Genomic DNA, 19,873 nt, shown 5'->3' on the forward strand with positions numbered 1-19,873 from the left:
GAAAAAAACAATCAGAAAATCCTCCAGGTTTCGTAGAAACATTGGAGACTTTGTAATAAGAAGCATACCGGCGCAAAGCCAATAAAGGACCCTCTTCAAGCAACACTAATCTTTCTTAACGAAGCCGAGACTCCAAGGTTCCAGTTCGTTTGCAGCTCCAATGAGTCGCAAGGAAGAAAACCTTGAAATTCCTTTTCGGCGATACGATGTCGTTTCTCTTAGTGTTGGGTGACTTTAATTTATTTATGGGAAAACTGTTCATTTTAACATTAAAGACACCAAACACTAAGAGAAACGACATCGTATCGCCGAAAAGGAATTTCAAGGTTTTCTTCCTTGCGACTCACTGGAGCTGCAAACGAACTGGAACCGTGGAGTCTTCGTTAAGAAAGATTAGTGTCGGTTGAAGAGGGTCATTCATTGGCTTTGCGCTTGTATGCTTCTTACTACTCTGCCTCCGATCTTATCTTTCAACCATTCCATCTAGTTTTTTATTTATTTTTAATTTGTTTTGAATTTTTGTTTGTGTTTGGCTGCTGAGAATCGCCGTTTCTACGAAACTTGGAGGATTTTCTGATTGTTTTTTCTCAGCAACCGGACATAGATTGAGCATTCTTCCAATTCCATATTCGATCAATTTATGATTATTTTTATTGGAAATCGAATTGTTTGCATATTCCAGTATATACGAATTACTATCAAATTTGAGGGATATGGTTTTCCTTTTTACACTTGTATCTAAAGGTTACGGTCATTTTTCGCAAGCTGGGTTGTCTATGGAATTGGGTGACGGTAGAATTCGTTTTATGATGATGAGATGAAAATTGTAGTGCATTTTGTCTATTGAACTTTTCTTGATACAACGATATTCTAAACTGCTATGATTTACGGGGGATAGGGATTCAAATTCGGGCAGTTAATGTGGTTGCTTTCTATTCTTTTGTGCAATCTGGGTTGTCTATGGATTTGGTTCACCGGAGGATTTCATTTTTATGATAATGAGTGGAAAATTGAAGTGGATACTGATTCGAACTCGAGTGCATGCAGGGGACGGAACTGTTGGAAGGGTTTTTTTTTTTTGAAGCAGTGGTTTTGGGTTGATTAAAGAGTTCTACTTTGGTTGTTAATGTAGTTGTTTTCTGTTCTTATGTAAAAATATTGGTTTTGTTCTAAAAAAATCTCTGAATATGTTGTCATGTTTTCTGGATTGGCTTTTTCTCTACCCTTTTGTGGAGCAGATGTGATTTATTTTGTTTAAAATTTTTGGCACCAAAAAGAAATTATGGCACTGAGGAAGAAATTGTGCGAGAGATCCAATTTCAATGGCAAAATTATGGACAGCTTTGCAAGGTATTACAGCTTGAAGATGGACTTAAGGAAGCTAAAGCCTATGATTCAAAAGAGAATCCAAAACCGAGCTAAAGATTACCCAGTGCCGGCCATGGTACCAGTTGCCCAGGAGGTCCTTGATTCGCGGAGGCTCATTATGCAAGGTGTCTCTACTCTCCTCAAAATGGTACCAGTTTTGGCCTGCAAGTAAATTCCTCATCTGCCAAATATTTGTTTACTTATAAAATAAATTCTTTTTAAGCTTTGAACTACTTGGCACTTTATTGTTCCATCGCATTGTTACTGACATGTCATGTTCTGGAATAATACTGACTTTGAAGCTCCAGTGTTTATGTTCTGTATTTCTTGTTTTGGAATAATTAGACCACTTTATCTGAATGTTCCTGACTCCTGAGCTCCCTAAATGTTATTTTTAGGAGCAGCACAGGCTATGTTTTCCAAACTAGATATATCTAATTGACCTTCTGTTCTCCATATAGCTCTTTTTGAACAATTTCTGTGACTCAACGAAAGGCCTACTTTTTGCAGGTTCTGTCCAGAAGTATATATAGGTGAGAAAGGCCACTTAATTCAGACTTGTTGTGGCTTCAAACGTCGTGGCAAAAATCGAGTTCATGAATGGATAGTTGGTGGTTTGAAAGATGTGCTTGTTCCAGTAGAGGCATTTCACCTCAAGCACATGTTCCAGGATGTTATAAAACACCATCAGAGGTTTGACTTTGAACGTGTTCCTGCAGTTGTCGAGCTATGCTGGCAAGCAGGGGCAAATGATGGAAATTATTTAAATTGGAACTCTGAAAGTGATTGTGTTGGCGTTGATGGAGCTGAGTCTTTGTCATCTGATGAACTGATTCTGGTTGCCAGTGGAACTTTGAGGGCATGGGAAATACTTAGAAATGGCGTGGAGAAGTTGCTGATGGTTTATCCAGGGAAAGTCTGTAAACATTGTTCAGAAGTTCATGTTGGGCCATCTGGGCATAAGGCTAGGCTTTGCGGAATTTTTAAGTATGAGAGTTGGCAGGGAACCCATTTTTGGAGGAAGGCAAATGTAGATGATCTTGTACCTCCAAAGACTGTATGGCGGCGGCGTCCTCAGGATCCTCAAGTACTTTTGAATGAAGGAAGGGGATTTTATGGGCATGCTCCGGCAGTAGTAGAACTATGCACACAGGCAGGTGCCATTGCACCTCCAAAGTATCACTGCATGATGAAACTGCAGGGTGTAAGTACCATACTTGGAGATCAAAGGTTGCTCCACCCGAATGATCAAATGTAAATGCCGGTTGATTCGAAGGTAGAATATTGAACCTAGCAGAAGCTCCCCAGGACTGTCGGATCACAGATGTGTGTAGAATTGCTTATAGCTGTAACGCTTGATGATCTGAAATGGGAAAACGAAACACCACAAAAGCTCCCTTTAGATGGTCTGATCTTCATTCTTGAGAATGATTGTAACATCAAATGACTGACAACGGAGTTCAAGATGGGTCGCAAAATCAACTGAACGCGTGTTGCCCCCTTCAGTTGGAGCATGAAGGAGCTAATCGAATTTGTAGCCTTGCTTTAGCTATGCATGAGGAACGCGGAAATTTAATTAAGCTTTTCTTGTATTTAATGATGTTTTAGATGGTTAATTCAACTTAATAAATCATTCGAACGCTTATTACTTATGCTTCTCTGTAGATCTTCGGTACTGTGACTAGTTTACGATTGATTTTCAGCTATAGGATTACTGTTCTTGTGCATATCAATGTTTACTGCGATAGACTGTCCCCAGATGCCGCTTGAAGCTGATGTTTCCTGCTCAGAACCAATTGCCTCTGCTCATCGACTGTGCTCGAGTCTTCAGTTTCACCAGAATGCTGGTCGCATTGAGCAAACTGGAGGCAGTTTGTACCACAAGACAAGGGTTGGCCTTGAGAATTCGGGGCCTACGGGCCTTCGAAGTGGGGCCCTAGAGTTCTCTGACTCCTGGCCCTTTGTACATTGACATGTGTAAAAAAAAAAAAAAAATCACTAAATACATGAAGAAATTTATTTCTACATCAAATATCATTAAAAATTAATATAAAAAAAAAAAGATATACAAACATTACTCAAATATTATCCATCTCGTGTTTTTAAATGCAAATGCACTTATTAAGTTTACGTAATCTAATTTTTCAACCAATTCAAACCGAAAGAGAAGTCCCTGCCCAGTATACCAAATTTCAATCATTTTTCTATTATTACAATGTTACTTATTACATTCAATAAATGAATGAATGGATAAACATAAAGATAATATTTAAGAGAAAAGCAAAAAAGTAAAAATAAGATGGTGGGACTATTTAAAAGGGAGATGACGTGCAACTATAAAAAAGATGGTGGGATCATCTTAAGTAAAATCGTGCAATTAAAATGATGTTGGGAATAAGGTTGTCTTGTTCCTTGCATGAGGCCGATCCTGCAACAAAAGATTTTCAAATTCCAACGTTTACATGTAAGCCCGTATAGCTTCAGCCCATCTTCTTCCAGACCTACCTGACTCTGCCTAAAAATTGGGGGTCCAAAGTGGGGGCCCTAACCTATGTTTGGATGAGAATTTAAATCTCTCATCTAAACATAGCTTAAAGGTTACAAAAAGTTTTCACATTAGTTTCCAAATAACATTTTAAAAGATTAATTTTCACATAAAAAGGATGGAGATTCTCTCCCCTCCTTTTTTTCCCCTCCCCTTCCTTCCCTCCTCTCACAGTTTTTCCTTCTTTCTCTCTACAAAAATGAAAAAACAAGATGAATCTCAAACATTCAAACATGAGGGGAGGAAAACGAAGGGAATAAAAAAGAGAGACGATCCTTGTACCATTTAGAAACGCTCTTTGTTAAAGCAAACTACCATCTCCTCTGTTTGTCTAATAGAAATGAAGAAGTTCTCGAAAAAAAAGATACTTCTATTAGATTGAAATCTAGTTGGTAGCACACTACAATTTTTATGAAGTTAAAAGGAAACCAACACAGAGAAAAGGGCAATGGACAGAGTGAAAAAGAGAAGGCCAGCCAAGCTCCCCAAGTTACGGTCACTTATCCATAAAGATACGAAAAGGGACATATACTTTCAACTATTTTCAATCTTGTGCAGTTTGAAAGCACGTTAATGAATGTCCAGAAAAATGATTTGATTTGATATGAAAAATGTGTATTAGGAAATTGTTCAGATTCTTCATCTTCTTGTTGGTGATGTTAGTAATTCCATCTTATTCAATTAGTTGAAATGACAAGATAAGGCATTGAGCTTATTGATTGGTGCAACATTTGAAATGGCAATGACAAGATTAGGCACTGAGCTTATTAATTGCTGCAACATTGGAAATGGCAATGTGGCTAGTTTCACTTATATTTCACACACATGTATATGTACAGGATAGAATTCTCTCCCTTTTTATTACTATTCTCTTTTATCCTCTCTTCTTACATTCTTTTTTTTGTCTTATTTTCTATATAAAAAATTTAAAACAAGATATAGACATGACATAATCGCAACAATTTAAATATGAGAGGATGGAAGGGCAGAGAGATTAAGGGCTGGTTTGGTATTGCTGTGCTTTGAAAAAAAACTGCTTCTGCTGAAATAAAGCAGTAGAGTGTTTGGTAAACTTTTTTGTAAAAGTGCTTTTGAAAAAAAAAAAATAGTATTATAGTGTTTGGTAAACTTTTATGTAAAACAGATGTGAAAAAAGCTGGTTTTTCAAAGCTGGGCTTTGCAGCTTCTTGTTTTTGGCCTTTTTTCACCCAAAACTGTGAAAAAAAGCTGAAGCTGAATGTTTACCAAACACAAAAACAGCTCCCAGTTTTTCCTTATACCAGTTTTTTTCAGAATCACCTCAGTACCAAATCAGGTCTAAGAAGGAAGATAATTCTACTCTTATATATATAGGATTAGCTTCTAAGCGGGGATCTCGTTTCACTATTCACGGAGTGGAAAGCATCCTGTACATACTGACCCATGTATTGACCACAGTGATTGTCTATAGTTCAATATAATTGCCCTTTTGTTGGCTCTACAACGTAAGGGGTGTTGTGAATACATGGTCACTATACAGGCAAGACGAGGGTACTATTCATCTCGCTATGTAGAGAGTGAGCGGAATTCCTCTTAATGTGTGTGTGTATTGTTCTGGTGATTTGAACTGGTTCATTATTTGAGAATTGAAAGCTTCATCGATTACAATTTTTTTCTTTGATATACACATATAGATTTTGAAGGAAGATTTGCTACGGAAACTGCTAAGCTTAAACCCCCACATAGATTTGTGCAATGGGTGATTGTCAATAATAAACCACTTCAAGAGGTAGGTCACTTAGTAATTCACCTAGTTAGCTTTTTTTGTTGTGAGAGAAACTTACCTAAGATGTCACGTTGTCTATATCTCGAGCCAATTTACTTGAAAACTGATCAATGTGGCATCCAAGATATGAGTAATTAAGTTGTTATCGAGTTTTGTTACCCTCATTTACAATTTGTTCTATGTATTTAGGACTACCAAAACTTTATGTCCAACCTCCACAAGCTTGCAGATCAATTCGTTATGAGATCGAATCAACCGGGCAAGAAAAACCAGTTCCTCGAGTTTGCCTTGCAAACCAAGGAAGGAACTCTTCACACTAATGCTTATCTGAGATATTGGTTGTGTGACACAATTCACTGTAATTTGGGTTTTTTGTAACATGAGAGAACGTTTCAATCCGCAGCGTTTCATTGATGTCGTGTTATTTCTCTAGCTTTTTCATGGCAGCTCCAAAGAACATTTAGATGCCAGCGTCGTGAATTAATGATAGAGGTGACCAAGTGATGGCAAACCTGACAGCAGTCGGTTGTCATTGATTACATCTTTCACATTACTATAACATTGGTGAATAACAAAGTATTCAATAGGTGCCAGCAACGGTTTCACGCAATGGCGAGTGAAGGCTATTGTTCCTACTCGCCCGTTTTTCTATCGACGATCTGAAAGATTTCCATCTCTACTTGAGTATAACTGTCGTGGGGTAAGCTGTTTAACAAAAATCCTCCGAGACGAGTAAAGCAAAATAAGAATGGGCATTTTCGATTGTATCTTGTGCCCAATAAGAAAATTTCCTAGATCCGTCACTAGCTGATGTTTGTATAGCAAGCAGTAGAAACATGTTCGGAAGACTTGTTGCCAAAATTATACTAGACAAACGACTCTTTTTTCTGCAGAAAGTTGTACGGAAACATTGATTGCCATAAAAGTAAGAAACAAAAACCCTACAGTAAGAAACATAAAAGTAAATAGATTCTTATCGACGATAGTAAGAAACAAAAACCCTACAGTAAAAGACATAAAAGTAAATAGAAACTTTAACCATACAAGCATTTTCCAAATTAAATCGAAAGGGATTTGACAGCTACAAAATGAATTTATAATAAATATTTGGAAATTGAAATCACAAGTTTGGTATATTGGTAGGAGGTTTTTAATTAAACCTACTGCATAAATCCAGCAGCTCTAAAGTCTCAGAGACATGGCTGCTGCTACTTATTTATCCTTCACTTTGATCATTGCCAGCACTTTGTGCTCGTTCGGATCAGTTTCGAGTATTGAAGCTCAGAAACTTACTCTCTCAGTTTACTATGAAACTCTTTGCCCCCGTTGTGCTACTTTCATCGTCAAAAATCTTGCTCGAATTTTCGACAATGAACTCATCACCATTCTAAATCTCAGGCTGGTTCCTTGGGGAAATGCATCTACAAACAATTCGAACAACGCCACTTTTTGTCAGGTCGATTCTCCATCTTCATCTTTTTAACGGGGTTTTTTTACGGTTTGTTTACATGATCACTCCTGCATATTCTGTTGCTTTTTTTCTTTCATCAAAGTCTTGGCAACCAAACAGGTATTATTGTACATTTAGTGTCCGTCTGGTATAATTATATCGTTTTTAGTTTTCACTTTTTGTAGTAGAGATAGAGGAAATGTGTATGGTAGAAATGAGTAATGGCCAATTTGGATTAAGGGAGATGGTGGGAACTAAATAAAACTAAAAATCGTAAATGAAATGATTATCGAACAGCCCTTAGTTAGTTTCTTGACGACCATTTTTGTCAAATTCTACAGCACGGACCAGATGAGTGCAGGCTAAATTCTCTGGAAGCTTGTGCAATCGACGTTTTACATGATGTGGTGAGACCCCTCTCTTTCCATACAATTTATTGCTGCAACGATGATTTTTAATAGAATGTTGGCCGGCATGTGATTTTTTTGGTCTTAAATGTATTCGGATTCGCGTGGACTCGGATGAATTTGTGATGCAGAACAAGCATTTTGCTTTGATATACTGCATAGAATTTCTGGCCATTGAGGGAAGGCACAAGGAATGGCAAACTTGTTTCAGCTCATTGGGATTGCCTTTAAAGCCCGTTTTGGATTGCTACAAAAGTGCAAATGCAACAAAGGTAAACTTCGTTTAGTACTCGTCGAATAGTCATAGTCGTATCTACCATAATTCCTGTTTATGTCGCGTAATCTGACAATTGAGGTTGTTAACGCAATGCAGCTTGAACTAAAATATGCGAATGAAACCGCGCACCTCAGTCTGCCTCTTAAGTTCGTTCCATGGCTGGTTCTGAACAATCAACCGATTGGAAATGTTCGTCATCTCTCTTTCGCGTTACATTTTTGGTGCAGGATTATCTCTCTCAATGTTTTTCACCTTAATGCAGGACTACGAAAATTTCGCTTCCTATGTATGCAAGGCTTACAAAGGTGTGGCTGTGCCGATGGCCTGCCGATCTGTGCATTTGAAGCAAAAGGCACAATAGAGTACTCGATCGCCGCAGAAATCAATTTCTCAGCTTGCTTAAGTACCTGATTTATATTAATATTCAGGATTAGTACAAATGGTAGTATAGGAAATGGGGTGTGTTTGGAGCTATGAACTCTAGAGCTCGTCCGGTGCGTAGAAGGAATGTGTTTTCATCATGTAATCTATTCTAATCCGATCAAAATGAAAAATCATTCAGCTCTACCGTTGCTTGTACATTGAATTGTACGAGTTCTCCCATCCAATCCAACTCGAAGCACGAAACGACCCCTTAGGAATTCACCTATTTAGGAGAATGCTTTTCTTGTTTAACCATAAGTCTGAGCAGGTCATTATTCATTCCCTATACAACATCGGATTTGTGATGTGCATGGATTCGCAGGACTTGCTAATTACACAAAAGGGGTTCTAATTACAGCTTAATTATGTAGCTTGGGCCCTATTTTTCTTCTTTTTAATCCTTATTTAGCAGAATCCTAAGCCCCTTAATTGTAAAAGAAAAACAAAAGACCAAGATTTTCCGACGTGTAATGTAATTATGCATCCTAAACAGTTTTGGTAAGTGTCCACATTGCATTTGGGACATCTGTATAATATAAATATATGCTCACCACCCTTAAGTGCTAATTAAGCAAACATTAAGAGCTAAATGAATGCCTTAATGGCTTCTCCTAAGTTGTTCTTCTCCCTTGTTCTTACTCTTGTGCTGTCCATTTCTCTTCCGTCGTGTTCTTCCGTTGAAGGTGATCATGGCATCGACTATGCCGCCCCGCCTTTGTTTCCTTTGAATCCCCAAGTAGCAGACCATCTGAAAGTTGATCTGACTATTTATTATAGCACTTTGCTCAAACTGTGCTTCCTTCATCGAGCAATTGCTCAACCTGAACCTTTACCGACATGCTACGATAGTGGCTATGAGAAAAAGGAGAGCCAAAATTGGACACTGCACATTTTGTTTCTGCTCTTACTTCTTAGTCAGGGCTCCAGTTTAAATTTTGCAACGGACCCTCAAAATCTCAGGACCGGTCCTGATATATACAAAAAAGGGTGGCGTATGCTGCAGCTTATGCTACATTATGTTTTGAAAACCTACATGGTGTAACAAATTAATAAGATCACGTTGGTATCATTACGAATAATTGACCAGCATTACATGTAGTGTTTTAAGATGATCTATTGGTGGTGTACCTTGGTTCAACAGATATGAATGAAACTGAATTTCGAATACATGACGTTCAAATACGCCCTTCAAACTTCTGCTACAACAAATAGACTGTAAAAACGCAAAGTACACAAGCAAAATGCTTCCATAGGGCACCAACACCATCCCATAATATGAGCCGTCTGAACGGAAATGCTCAAGATCTATCACGAAGCTATCATCTTCCAAACGCTATCACATGTTTGGAAGGCAGTCGTCTTTGTTGGGTCGAATTCAAACTTCTGAACAATTTTCTTATTGCTATCCACTATATCTGTAATTTTAGGCTTAAGGAAAACAAAGGTGATAGCAATATAAAACAGCCTTATCATATTCTAATAACATTGCAGAAAAAGAATAAACGAACAAACGAATGAACAAATATGCATGTAATAAGTTTCAGCGGTAGGATACAGCCCATATCACGCGATTGATCTTCCAGGTTTGGTATAATGTTTGTGACAGAAGCATACATGGAAAGCTTCCTCCTGTAGATTAGAGATAATATTTCATTGATTAGATATGGATTGTCAGTCTGTCACGACCAGAACAATCCATTTTGACCAACACAGAATGTATATACTTTTACCGATGTTTTTCAAACCTAAGAAATATAAAACACTGAGAATAGAAGAGAAAGAATCGACATAATGTCAGCATCAAACTTCGAAATACTTACTGTTCCCTGAACTCATCTTGCTCACGCCTCTTCAAGTTTCGCTTTTTCTCCTGAACATCAATCCTTTGGCGTTCTAAATCACTAATCTCGTTGCCTATAACTGTGTTGAAGCAAAAGAGAGCCAAATCGACAACCATTGCTAGTCAACCTAAAATTAAAAATCTGACAGCCAACGCAACTAAATGTATACTTATCTAAGCTCCTCCGTAAGCAAACTTTCTATTTCAGCATCCACATCAAACTCTCTTTGAAGACGGTCTAGCTCTTCATCAGCAACAACCTCCGATTTTGCTGCCTCAGTTTTCTGCTTGCATTCATCTGTCTTTATTTGGTAGTCTGCTTCATATAAGAACTCATCAATCAACGCACATACCGACATACAACATCAACCAAATATATCTCTTCGAACAGCATTTATGAAAGGAAGATACTGCAAATGCGTAAAAATTGTTTCCAATCCGCATCACAGATACCGGAAATAATTCAATCGAAAGCTAAACAAAGAATCATAAATTAGACCTAAAAATCCGCCCTTTTCCAATTTCTTGGGAAAATTTTCCCGGAAAATACTTTAGAACCCTAAATTTTGAGATGGAGCTCTCTGCGCGGGTGTGCATACAGTAATTTCCAAAACTAAACAATCCAATATTTATGTTAGGTATAGACTAAAGAGTTTAGCAGCTTCAAAAGTGAAAAAGTTTTACAAACCGACTGAGAATTTTCTGGGTCGTAAATTTTCTCGGGAAACAAACGGAACACAAGTGAAGAAACAAACCTCGAAGCGAGTTCTGGAGTTCATTGAAATCGGAATCGCAGGAGGAGAGAAGGGCCTCGCGGTGCTGGAGACACTGCGCCAAGTTGTTGATGTCCCTCTCGTCCTTCAACACCTTCACCAGATCGTCGCTGTACGAAATCAGCTTCGAAATTCCAGAAGCTTCTCCCATTTCTCAAATAGACTGTAAAAACGCAAATTACCTGGTGAGAGCTTGTTGTGAAATTTTCAAATTAAAGAGAAATTGGTGGGAACGAATTTAGGGATTTGCCGTGTTGAATTTAGGGCTCGCCCGACAATGAAATTCCCCTTTTCATCAATAGCGCGAAAATTAAAGTAACAGAGAGAGAGAGAGAGAAACAAAATGTTATATGTCTTTTCTTCTGTGATTTCATTATATATCTTTTCTTCTGTGATTTCACAAGGTTGTCGATATGTCCGAGTGGTTAAGGAGACAGACTCGAAATCTGTTGGGCTTTGCCTGCGCAGGTTCGAATCCTGCTGTCGACGCATTTTATTTTTCTTTCTGGGTTTTTTCAACTAGGAATTTCATTTCTTTTAACATGTTAATTTTCTCATCATTTTGGATGACTCTTGTTGATATTCCGAAAAGTTTGGACTCCCGTTGATGGAAAGTTTAGCTGAATAACAGTGAATAATAGTAGCTTTTGGTTGTAGACACTCTTATAATGCATGCTAGAATCACATGTTTAAACGAATACAGCCTAAAATGCACGTAGTTAGTTAAGCTACTAACAGGAATTTTATGTTTAGCCCATTCTGTTATATATTATATATGAGCATGGCCTAATATTGTTCATTTAAAAATACTTTTTTGTATTATTATAGTTATGAAAAGAGTTGTATTTAGCTCTTTCGATTGGAGATGACCTTAGAGTTACCCTACCTGAACCTCTGGGAAGCGCCCCAGTCTCTCCTGGTCACAAGAAATGCTTCATGATGCTTCAACAACATTTTCAGGTTTCCACTGCTCTAATCCCTGCCCCAAATCGCACGTTGATCAGCATTTGCTTACAAATATTTTACTAGGAAGTTAATGCCTTCGGTTGTTGCAGTGGAAGAAAGTTGCCCCAGCGGAGTGAAAAATTCTTGGGATAATTTTTCACATATGTAAATTGAATGAATTTGGTTTAAAGAAACTTGTGCATCTGGGGTCATTTGAATTTAATGTTTAATTCAGGTGTGATGACACTTTAAACACTTGTGCAACACGAAATTGGTAACTTGTAGCATGCGTGGCTATTAGACTTTATATGTAAGCGAACATATTTTGACACCAAGAAAAAAATTGAGGTTAAGACAAATCGGTAGTAAGAGTAACGTAACTCCTTATAAATAGCTTTTGTAAATTTTTTTAAATTTAATATAGGACGATACTCTACATTATCTCACACGTTTGCGTAGCCAAGTTCCCCTTTTCATCAGGTAATCCAAGAAATTTTACGGGGGCACTATTAAGTCTTTTTATATTTTGGTCAACGAGCACTATCAAGTCTACACCTTCTAGAAAACCCATCTGTGAAGTTAATTTGCAAGGTAAAGTGTTTCATGATGAATATAATTATTACAATATGAAACAAAACCCATCTGCGCTGCTTTTCCTAATTACTCTTATTTCAGTGATTGGAGGAAACGCAGCTTTCTTTCTTTTGGAATCCATTTGAGAAGGTTAAACCGAACATCCGAGGTCTCGTGTTCAGTTTTTAATTCTTCTAAACGGTGGCGTTTCGTATTTGGCATGCTAACGATTTGGATGGACATTTTGACAAACTTAACGGTCATTGGGGCAAAGTACAACGCTAAACAGCGATCAAGGGACCACAACATTACTTCTAAAAACAATATGGGATTCGATCATATTTTTAGGGGGCATTATATCAAGAGAGTTTTAACGAAAAACTCTCGGTACTGTTCATTTTAATGAAAATCCATATTTTTACACTAAAAAGTCAATTCTAGTACTATTCACTTCAACCTTAATTTTGTTCTTATCATTAAAACTCAAAGTTTTCAAGCCATTTTCCTTAATTTTTCTTTATATCAATCAAACCTTAAAAATTTGGCGACAATCTTTACTAATCAATAACATTATGAGAAGTGATTTTCGCACAAATAGTTTTTTTTTTTTTTTCTACACACTTCGATTTATTTTTGTCCCCCAATTCTACTTTGATTTAACCTATCTACAGAAACCATTTCCCTAGGAATATGTGTATACAAAGTCAAAGCATCGGACCAAAAACAGTATGTAGTGAATCAAGCCCCCATGGTTCACTATCTCATAAATTTTTAACAACTGTATATAGTAACATTTTCCGGGGACTAATAATATAGCAATCTTTATAGAGATCTGCTGAGGATTTGTATGACCCTAATACAATGAAAAGAAAGATTTGCAGAGGATTTATATGATCTTAAAGCAATGAAACCAAAGATTTTCCGTCTTCTTCTTCACTTGGTCTTTGGGGTTGACATGGACTTGAGGTCTTTTTTTTTTTTTTTTTCGGAACGATGCATGGACTTGAGCTATTAAAAAAAAAAAAAAAAAATCTCTGTAGGGAAACGTAATCCTCCTACAAACTATTGATTGGACGCTCATCAAAACCTTGTCCTGTACACCAGAGGCTAGTCAATTTCCATGTTTGAATTTTTGTAGACATTATTGGAAAACACTCAATGTTGTATTTCGTTGATCATATTTCGTCCACCAATCTTCTTAGTTCACATCTTTATCGAAAGTACCTTTTTTTGTAATTCCTTAGATATGGATTCGGAAACCACTGGATCTCTTCCATTTTAATTATCCCACAAGAATAGGCACAATCAATTTAAATGGAAAAATTTGGTATAGCTTTCGGGAGATTTCCAACGAACAATCTAATTTCTTATTTTAGTATGTTCAACTCTATGTATTCCTTGTATAATTTTTAGACGATCTACTGATGATCTAGAATTATGATAGGTCAATGTTCAATCAAGACCGATTTAATTTCCTTCGAACATATTAAGGTGCTCTAGGTTTGTTTTCAAGGGACTTTTTTGAGTGGTGAAATTGAAACTCATTTTGTTGCTGAAATGAAATTGGTTTGGAATCAAGGAATACAACCAAACTGAACTTCTTCCGTGGCCAGCCAACTGAGCTTCGGTTTAACCTCTCGGATTCTTCTTACTCTAGGGGTACTTTTGTTCTTAATGGTGGAAGAGGTTCCAGTTCGAATCTTCTATTAATTATTAGATTATATCAAGGCTGTCTCAGAGATTTCGGTCCTGTGCAAAATTTATAGAAGGATCTCTTTTTAAGATAGTTTTCCAAAAAAAAAAAAAAAATGTAGGACAATTTATTGATTTTAGAAAGCAATAAATGTCGTTAAATAATATGTAAGAAGAGCTACAAACATAACCTTCACTAAATAATCAAAAGCAATTTAATTTTAAACAGTCAAACAAGAAACAAAGCTTCAAAAACTCTAAGTTTAATGTTTCACTTGAATATATAGCATTATTATATAATAAAATTGAAAGAAGAAAAAAAATCGTTTTTAGAGTGTTGTTATTGGCTATCTAAATATCTCATTGTGTACTCTAAATTTTTTATTTAAAAAAATATTAGATGACAACATTTTTTGGGAGCCCCTTCAAATTTGGAGCCCCTTTCGCTCCCCTCGCCTGTGGATCATATTTGAATGGGTCTCTGATATACCATTTGAATTGATACTATTTGCTTTCCTTACCATTTGCACTATGTACGATATCGTTCTAAATAAAATTTTATTTGATCTGACAGAAAATTAAAACTCTAATTACTTACGGTACAGAAACGTAGAGGCTAGCCTGAGTCAGCTAGCTGGACACCGGAAAACATATCTACTAAGACACTATGACCTAGCTTTCTAAGTACACTGCAATAATTTCAGAACAGCATGATAGTATATATGTTGATACATGAACAACATCAGTCGAGAGATCGAAGATTGTGAACGTATCCATGAATATATTCTAGGATTGGTCTGAAAATATGAGGCTGGTCGTCTTCTTGTTGGACTTGGAGTCTTGAGAGGAAGACGATGACCAGCGATGAAAAAAAGAGGCAAGAGATTTGAGCATTGAATCAAACATCATCCTTTTCACTGACCTCCTCTTTGCTGGAATTACACTTGCATAATTTGAAAGATTTGGTTTACAAAAGCTTTCTTTTTTGTTGCCAGCAGCTGCAACCATTCCCTTGCTAGGGTTCTTCTTCTTCTTCATTGCCATTGCCTGGTGATCAATTTGGTTACTAATGAATCTAGCGAACTAGTGAATCAATGTGTTTAGTTGGAGAAGTAGTACTGTATGTGATGGTCTCCAGCTGGTGGTTCTGAGCGTCTGCGCAGCTGTTTGTATAGAACGTTTGTAGTGGTCCCTCTCACCCTTAAGCACGCGCATTGAAGAGTTAATTAAAGGAAAATACTAGGGAGGCCAATTATTTAGATCAAATTTTGTAAATCATATACCGTGATGAAGATTGGATTATTACTTAGGTGTTGATTAATGTGTTTATTTTATATTGGTGACACGTCAGTTTAAAAAACTAGTCTACCTAACATTATCCTTAATTAAAATGTAAACATAATTCCACGTATTTAATTACGGATAACGTATATGTACTGTAGAAATTTCATAATCGGAGTCGTTCAATCTCTTAACTTTCATTTGAAAACCATCACTACAAAAAAATCGTTCGAATCAGATATTGTTTAGTCATCCAAATGTATTAGATAAATCAATAGTGTAGGTACTGATAATATTTTTACCACCTGTAAAAATAGAGTTAAAAACACCTATAAAATATTTACAAGAGAACAAGATAATTGTAGCATAAACAGTTTAAGTAAGGTCGTTTTCCATAAGGATTGATAAGAATAATGTGTATTTAAAACTAATTCCTAGTTAACTATTCAACACAAGATTTTTTTAAAAGATTGAAATTGTGAGTTTAAATAACAAGAACAGAATAAAAATAACTAATTGGCAATATCAAAATCGGCAAAAAGAATAAAAGCACATGGTGTTTAGACATCAAATGTGAAAGGCACTAGGGTTTAGTCGTCGCTATTAACAATCATATGTAGTTGTACTAACTACTTTTGAATTACTACATACATGCTGTGAAAATTAGGTTTTTCTAATACATATTCTACTCATGATATTCAACCTATAACGTATATCCAACATGCAATCCGCGTGTTATATTCAGATTAAATATAAACATGCAAGACTCATTAAGTTTTGTAAAAACCAAAAAATCATGCAACCTTTAAAAGCGTAATATTCGCCTTAAGTAAATTACAATTATCAATCACAATAAATTACATCAAATTATTTGTCTAAAATCCTAGTGGTAGCCAACGATAAAGACATAAAGATGGTTTAAACTTGATGCTTAATAGTTCAAAGCATGCATGCATAACATCATAAGCAAATTTATAAGAAATTACATGTTCATGCTAAGGATCATAACCTCGCCCTGGTAAGAGGAAATTAGTTATAAATATTCATAATTGAAAAACAAAAATATTATTAAGATGAAAGTAAAGAAAACAATACCCTTGTAGAAGGTTACAAATCGCCGAAGCTCCCAGGCTAGTTCTCCAAAATATGGTGGGTGAGGAACCCTAACTAGAGCTTGGCAACATACATATGTCAGAAAAGAAAGTCCTACCTAAACAGGGTCTTCTAATAAAACTGAAAATTTAATTAAATAATGAATCACAGTTTATTAGTTATATTAGAATTTGAACTATAGAGAAAATCTCTCTTTTGACTCACCAAATCAGGTCTGATTTGGTCCTAAAAGTTCTCTTTTCAAAGTTTGACATGTCCTCCTCAAGTTCTTAGTTTGAATATTCCTCTAAAAACATCATCTTGACCATCAAAATGCCTAAAACGTCTCAGAACGTCAACCTCACTCCCACAAACAATGTTGGTGTGATGTGCAAATTTTCAAAGTATAACTGATAAATTAGTGTCTAAGTAAAATAATAGAAAAGACTATATTGTGGAATTAATCTTTCATTACGTCCATTTGTCCTGATATTTAAAATAATCTATAGATATTAACTTAGAAACGAAATTTTTTATTGACACAAAATTTAAAAACCTAAAATTTTGCCCTTCACCCCTAACTTAAATCATATATTGTCCTCAAGGTGTAAAAATAAAAATAAAAACGTATAAACAATCACAATAAACTACCTGAACACACTAAAACAAATCAGAAAAAGAAAGACCTAAATAAAGAATAAGAAAATAAAATAGACACAAAATAAAAATGAAACTATGAATATGGAAAAACGAAACATAGAGAAACAGAGGGAAGTAAAGAAAAAGCAAGGAAATGATGTCCCTGGGATTCCACAGAAGGACCTGATGATGTAAATGGCGGATTATACGCACATGGGAACTCACACGAGTGAGAAACCCTAGTGCTCCGGTGTAAAATATTTATGATTATTTGTTGACTTCATATATTTAGATGCATAAACGATATCAGATTCAAATAATTTTTTGTAGAGATAATCTTCAAATAAATATTTCAAGATTGAACGATTCTAATTACTAATTATGAAAAATTATAGTGAAGATACGTTATAAGCAAGTAAAGGAAAAGAAGACAATGTTTTACTATTACATATCCATATAGGTTTATATTCTCTTACTAACATATTATCTAACAAAGTGAAATATTGAATATTAAAGTCTTCTCAAAATGACAAATACGGCAGTGATATGTGAACATGTCATTTCTTTTCATACTGATTCATGCCTTCTTTGATTTCAAGTAAGTAAACATGTTATTAAAGTCTTAAAAGTGCTTTTGTATAAAACTTACAATGATTACGAGTATTTTTCTTAGAGAGTTCTCGCACATAAAAAGAAGGCTTTGCCTAGTAGTTTAAAGAGAGATTTTGTATGACCCTTAACACAATGAAATCAAAGATTTGCATAGGATTCATAAGATTCGCCAGATCCTAGTCCCTTTCATGTTGGATTTTTTTGTAGACCTTACTTGAAAGATACTCCATATTGTTTAATAATGAGCTAAAATTATGATACGTCAATGTTCAATCAGTTCTCAAGTAGTATTTTTTTTGTTAACAAAATATTGAGGTAATACTTTAATTAGGGTTTGTATCAACGGATTTTTTTTCCCGGTGAAATCGACGTTCATTCAGTTGCTCAAATGGGTTTTGATTTTGAAGCAAGGAATGCGATCAAGCTGAACTTATTCCAACCAACAAAATGAGTTTCGTTTCAACCCTTTAATTCTTTTCATTTTAGTAGTACTTCTGTTTTTAATGCTAGAATGAACAATATTTGGTTACTAAAGGATGAGTACGAGTTCCTACTCAAAATTCTTTGTGTTAATGTTAGAAAGAACAATATTTGGCTACTCAAAGATTAGTACGAGTTCCTACTCAAAATTATTCGTGTTCGAATTACAGAGTTTTGTGTTTATGATGATAACCGTTCATATTATGAATCGCTTTGCAACGATTATATCTGCAAAAACTAAGGTCATTTAATCAATATATTGTAGCAAATATATAGACTATTCATAATACTTTTAGTTATTCCGTTCATCTTTTTTTATACTATTAGTAACTAAATGACTTTAATTTTAATTAATTTTTTCGCTTAAATAGAGTGATTTTTTGCATAGACAATCTTTGTATAGTTTTGTTCAAGTTTACCGTTTCATGAATTTTCATATCACAAAAAGACAATACTCTTGATTCTCTTTGAACAATAACACTTTATTCTTCTTTACAGTGATATTCGTATCGTATGTGTTACTTTATAGTTGCCATCAATATTTAATTAAAATTTGGCACATATATAGTCCCTTTTACTTTAACTTATGCTGAGGAAGACAAAAGACGAGTAAAGAATTCTCAAAATATCACGTTGGAGATTTTTGTTGGAAATAACGTTTGTGTGCCCTTTATAAGAAAACCTACTTATCGCCCAATTTATGACTAACATGTCTTAAGTGTTCCAACAACATGATTGGAACCTACTTATCCTTTCACTTATATTAGGTATCTGTAATTAAACCTACCATATAAGAAATGTTAAGGAAACTTTTTTAAAATGAGACTCTGCTTAGACACTCTGTCATCTCACAGATTAACGTTAATTCCCGTACTAACATTATAAAACATTATGCCAAAAACATGAGTGACAAGGAATCTATGAAGAGTTTCATTCTTAAAAAGTCTCCTTAGCATTTGTTATATATGTTTGGTGCTATGTATAAGTTAGAAACCAACTTACTTTAACTTAGTTTTACATGCATGGGTTGGGGATTGTTGTAGGTATCCGGAAATATACAAAAGTCGTGTCCAACCCTACAAACTAAGGAAAAAAACTACCAAATAGTTGAAAATCAAACCACGGATTACAAATGAAGATTACTACGAAACTATGAATATTATTTATAATGAAGAATGGTGAGACGGCTACAAATTAAGAACTACATTTTGAATGATTTGTTCACTAGTGAATAAATTATACCCAAATCTCTATACGAAAATCTAACTGTAATGGACTGGCCCTAAAACCCAAACAATCAAATAACTAGAAATATTAACATTTTCTAGTACTACCTTCAAATTCATAGTGGTAAACAACATGAGTTTGCTAACAAGCAGATGTGGATACAGGCTCCGTTAGTCGGACATACATGCAGGCTTTACTACACGGACATACAAGTAGGCTCCGCTACACGAACAGACATGCAAATTCAGACAGATAGCAAATAGATATAGATCCATATAGAATATGGACAGACCCTAATGTAGATAAATCCCATTTTCAGCAGACAGATGTTGGAAGTATGGATCCCGTCACTAAGAGGACAAGATTTTCATTTTCCATATCCCAACTGTAATACCAAACAAACAAACGATCCAATTTTTTACTATGTACACAACGGTGGCGGTAGAAGGTATTTAGAATTTTCTTTTGTTCCCTATCTAGCTTT

General features: G+C 35.5%; 3 protein-coding genes and 1 non-coding gene across 5 annotated transcripts; 3 read left to right on the top strand and 1 right to left on the bottom strand.

Moving 5' to 3' along the window:
• The first annotated feature begins 300 nt into the window (after window positions 1-300).
• On the top strand, window positions 301-3,020 carry LOC137745590 (APO protein 4, mitochondrial-like). Of its 2 annotated transcripts, none has more exons than XM_068485565.1 (3): window positions 301-434; window positions 1,278-1,536; window positions 1,879-3,020. In XM_068485565.1, exons 2-3 carry the CDS (start codon window positions 1,283-1,285, stop codon window positions 2,624-2,626), a joined length of 1,002 nt encoding a protein of 333 aa, XP_068341666.1. In that variant the 5' UTR covers window positions 301-434; window positions 1,278-1,282; the 3' UTR covers window positions 2,627-3,020. The 2 variants fall into 2 exon arrangements, with proteins under 2 accessions (XP_068341666.1, XP_068341665.1); XM_068485564.1 differs by having other exon boundaries at window positions 312-434; window positions 1,239-1,536.
• Window positions 3,021-6,802: 3,782 nt separating this feature from the next.
• On the top strand, window positions 6,803-8,379 carry LOC137746007 (gamma-interferon-responsive lysosomal thiol protein-like). The gene is made up of 5 exons (XM_068486049.1): window positions 6,803-7,134; window positions 7,470-7,535; window positions 7,667-7,807; window positions 7,909-8,001; window positions 8,075-8,379. The coding sequence occupies exons 1-5, from the start codon at window positions 6,877-6,879 to the stop codon at window positions 8,171-8,173; spliced, it is 657 nt and encodes a 218-aa protein (XP_068342150.1). The 5' UTR covers window positions 6,803-6,876; the 3' UTR covers window positions 8,174-8,379.
• A 998-nt stretch (window positions 8,380-9,377) lies between these two features.
• LOC137746061 (kinetochore protein SPC24 homolog) lies at window positions 9,378-11,153 on the bottom strand. The gene is made up of 6 exons (XM_068486117.1): window positions 11,099-11,153; window positions 10,831-11,011; window positions 10,249-10,391; window positions 10,056-10,156; window positions 9,791-9,864; window positions 9,378-9,650 (listed from the first exon to the last, which is right to left on the bottom strand). Exons 2-6 carry the CDS (start codon window positions 10,997-10,999, stop codon window positions 9,544-9,546), a joined length of 594 nt encoding a protein of 197 aa, XP_068342218.1. The 5' UTR covers window positions 11,000-11,011; window positions 11,099-11,153; the 3' UTR covers window positions 9,378-9,543.
• A 102-nt stretch (window positions 11,154-11,255) lies between these two features.
• Window positions 11,256-11,337, top strand: TRNAS-CGA (transfer RNA serine (anticodon CGA)). Its single transcript has one exon. It is a non-coding gene; the product is annotated as a tRNA-Ser (tRNA).
• Window positions 11,338-19,873: the final 8,536 nt, after the last annotated feature.

The sequence above is a fragment of the Pyrus communis genome, chromosome 9 (genome assembly GCF_963583255.1).
Source record: "Pyrus communis chromosome 9, drPyrComm1.1, whole genome shotgun sequence".
NCBI classification, from domain to species: domain Eukaryota; kingdom Viridiplantae; phylum Streptophyta; class Magnoliopsida; order Rosales; family Rosaceae; genus Pyrus; species Pyrus communis.